Source organism: Carassius auratus, chromosome 14, assembly GCF_003368295.1.
Source record: "Carassius auratus strain Wakin chromosome 14, ASM336829v1, whole genome shotgun sequence".
Taxonomy (NCBI): domain Eukaryota; kingdom Metazoa; phylum Chordata; class Actinopteri; order Cypriniformes; family Cyprinidae; genus Carassius; species Carassius auratus.
The window spans coordinates 8,932,628-8,935,834 of record NC_039256.1 but is presented as its reverse complement, the minus strand read 5'-3'; the positions used below and the strand labels follow the sequence as shown (position 1 = coordinate 8,935,834).

The 3,207-nt window shown below is 40.6% G+C and overlaps 1 protein-coding gene across 1 annotated transcript; it reads right to left on the bottom strand.

The window, feature by feature from the left end:
* Positions 1-1,091: 1,091 nt before the first annotated feature.
* Positions 1,092-2,711, bottom strand: LOC113114354 (T-box transcription factor TBX22-like). Its single transcript, XM_026281265.1, has 5 exons — positions 2,501-2,711; positions 2,226-2,385; positions 1,716-1,817; positions 1,354-1,528; positions 1,092-1,277 (listed from the first exon to the last, which is right to left on the bottom strand). The coding sequence occupies exons 1-5, from the start codon at positions 2,607-2,609 to the stop codon at positions 1,092-1,094; spliced, it is 732 nt and encodes a 243-aa protein (XP_026137050.1). The 5' UTR covers positions 2,610-2,711.
* Between the last annotated feature and the right edge of the window lie 496 nt (positions 2,712-3,207).

The window sequence follows — 3,207 nt, the reverse complement described above, 5'->3', positions numbered from 1 at the left end:
AACACGGGTCTCAGCCCAGCGTAAGTGTTGAGTTTGGCCAGGCAGAAGCTGCAGTGTGCTGTGTATGTGAGGAGACTGCAGCAGTGAGGGCTTGAGAAGCTGACGGGACGAGCTGGAGAGAAGGATGGACCTGAGGAGAGAGCCAGGCCTGCTGGAGCTACACAACATCAGATCAATGCACGACGGCTCTTAATGCAAACTACTGTTAATGAACATCTGATCTGAAATGATGACTAGAGGATCATACCCGGTAGCTCCATAGCAATAGATTTGAAGTGGAGGTTAAAGGGACTGTGCCATGCATACGACCCCAGCACGCCTCTAAAATACAATGCAGAAGAATGAGGTTTCACAAATCTGAGAGTTTCACATCATCAAGAGTCATACAAATCATCTATCGTTAATGTTTTTATTATTTTAGATTATTCCACCACTGGAAAAACCTTTCTATAGCTTGGCACACATATAATATATTTTACACAGACAATAAATTTCATTACCCATCTCGTTGCCTGAAGCCCTTGGCAAACGGATTCCTGTCGATCTTCAGTTTTGTTATCTAGCAGAACATACACAATCAGTCAAACGCTTTGGCAGATATTATTTTACACATGTTTCCACCACTGAATACAAATAAAATATAATTGCAACTTTTTATCTCTCTCTGACGTTCTCTTAGAACTGTGAGATAAACTTGCAGTAAGGTCTGACTTTCTCACAACTGCAGGTTTACATCTCACATTTCTGTCTTCATAACAAGCAATTGTCAGTTATAAAGTCAGAATTGTCAGACATAAGTTCAAAGTCTGAATTGGACTTTATAACTCACTATTGCATATTATTTCACAACTCTGAGAAAAGAAGTAAACTCACAGTTTTCAGAAAAAAATCAACAATTATGTGATATAAATAGTTTTAATATTGTATGCTTGAAATCAGAAAGTCTTGCTATAGCATTACATGTTCCAGGTTTAATAGCAGAATCTGTCACATGCAACGTGTGTAATAGAACAGGTTTTATTCTGTAAGAACCCAATAGTTATCTGCACTCTACATCCAGGTCGGTCTCAAGTGTTGTTCTAAGAGCAAGATCAGACTGGTGTTGTGTGGATCTGAGAGACCTGCTGGTTCTGGTAGGCTGTGACTGTGATGAACTGAGTCTCAGGGAAGGAGAAGGAGCAGACGCCATCCTCCGGCAGAGACACCAGAGTCTGGACAGGACTGAGCTCAATCACGTGTATGCGGGGCCTGTACTTGTGCATCGACTTCAGGACGATCTGAAGTTCACACGGACAGGTTTAGTTCAGATATATAACTGTTATTCTTCACTGTAGCTGTGCAGATGCTACTCACATGGCCTTTGTCATCCTTCTCGTTGTTGGTGAGTTTGACTCGATCGAAGCTGATGATCTGTCTCATCCAGCTGTGTCCTGAAGACGGCGAGTCCGGGTGGACATACAGACGAGGAGGAAGGCAGGAATGATCCGTGTTCCCAGCCACCATCCACTGAGAGCTGTGGTACACATACCTGACACAGAGGAGCAGGACAGTGAAGAAGAGTTATTCTGCTGGTCCTCCTTCTGCTCAGCGCTCGATTCAAGCATCTGAAGCAAGTGCATGTCATTACACCTGTTTCTACTAATGAGATGAGATTTTACTAAACTGCAGGTATCAGTCTCTCACTGTTCATGAATTGAACTGTTTGTTTGAAGGACCTGTATCTCTTCGAGTCCACAGGTGTGATGTCCATGGCAATGGAGTATTGCTGGTGGGGGTCCAGATTGTGCACCTTGATTCGGAGCGAGGGGAACATTCTCCTGAGGAGATAACACTGACATTTTAACATCATCACTGCAGTTTGACTAGTTACAGGTATCCTATCAGACAGTTAGCATAGACCTGCTTCCAATAGCTCAATCACAAGACAAAATACAGTCTGGAAAGATCACAATGGTTGTGTACGATTACAGATTTCACCGTTTCTTTTTTTTTTTTTTTTTTTTTAGCTTCAGGGTATCAAAACTATTGAAAAGCAGATTTTTTTTTCATTAACTTCATTAACTTGCTGATTGTATAAATGTTTAAAGAAAAACTGGCAGTTGTCCATTAAACAAGGATCACATGCTAACAGACGGTGGTTCTAAACACAACACACTCATTTCAGTGCAGTCCAGTGTAACGGTCAACACAAGTGTAGGCTCGTACTGAGATATAACTGTGATTACCTCCCAGCTTTAGTGATGATCATCTCTGTGCCGATCTCATCAAATCTCTTCCACAGGTCAGATCCTTCAAGATCTACTCCGACTTCTCTCGCAGCTTCACATTCTGTGCCTGCAGATCTGCTGGGCTTCACGCTTTTCTTCTTATTGTTTCTTCGCTGATCTTCACAAGTCATCAACATTACAGAGAATGCATAAATGATAATGCAACACAAATACTTAAAACAGATGTCGCACATTGATATTCTTCTTCTCCCTGTCCGTTATGCTACACTAACCCTGTTTGTCGATGAAAGTTTCTGCCGGTGCGTCTCTGTGCTTCTTCAGATCTTCCACCTTCATCTTCTTGCATCTTTCCTCTGGATCATCTGTGAAGAGCGCCTGCATTGTGAGCGGAGATCAGATGAAGAGACCAGCACACATCTTTCTCTGCTCTCCTCTGAGCGCTCTGTGTTCATGTTTCACCTCTTCACTTCTGTAACTCTTAACTCCTCGTTTGCCGATGGGAAGGAGATGCTCTTCTTTGCAAACTTACTGGCACCAATAGGATCTCAGAGGAGGACTGAAGAACAGCACTCCCAGTGAATAACTGGGACATTTATTTATTTCTTTGTAGGGTAGAAGTTTTGACAACCAGATAATGTTAATCTGACTGCTACATTATTAATGACTTGAAAACAATAAAAAAATCAAATAAAAGTAGAAATATCTGTCGATCATCAGTGTTGGGTACATTTTAGTCTGTTTCTGATTACAGGTAACATGATGACAACTTAGTAACATAATGTAGGTTACTCATTTTCAGTGATGTTTTCTGATTACCTTTTAGATTTTATGAAAATGTAACATATTTACAAAAAGCAAAGAGGAAAAACATTGAAATAGATAAATATATATTTTTTCATATAAACATCATAATTTGCATTAAATATTACATTACACCATTAATGCGTTAGAAAAATAATGCATTAAAATGGTGCTAACG

Coding starts and splice junctions, on each gene's coding strand:
- LOC113114354 (XM_026281265.1), bottom strand. CDS start 2,609: ATGCAGGCGCTCTTCACAGATGATCCAGAGGAAAGATGCAAGAAGATG. Junction 1,818..2,225: donor ATCATCACTAAAGCTGGGAG/GTAATCACAGTT, acceptor TTATCTCCTCAG/GAGAATGTTCCCCTCGCTCC. Junction 1,278..1,353: donor AGAAGGATGACAAAGGCCAT/GTGAGTAGCATC, acceptor TGTGAACTTCAG/ATCGTCCTGAAGTCGATGCA.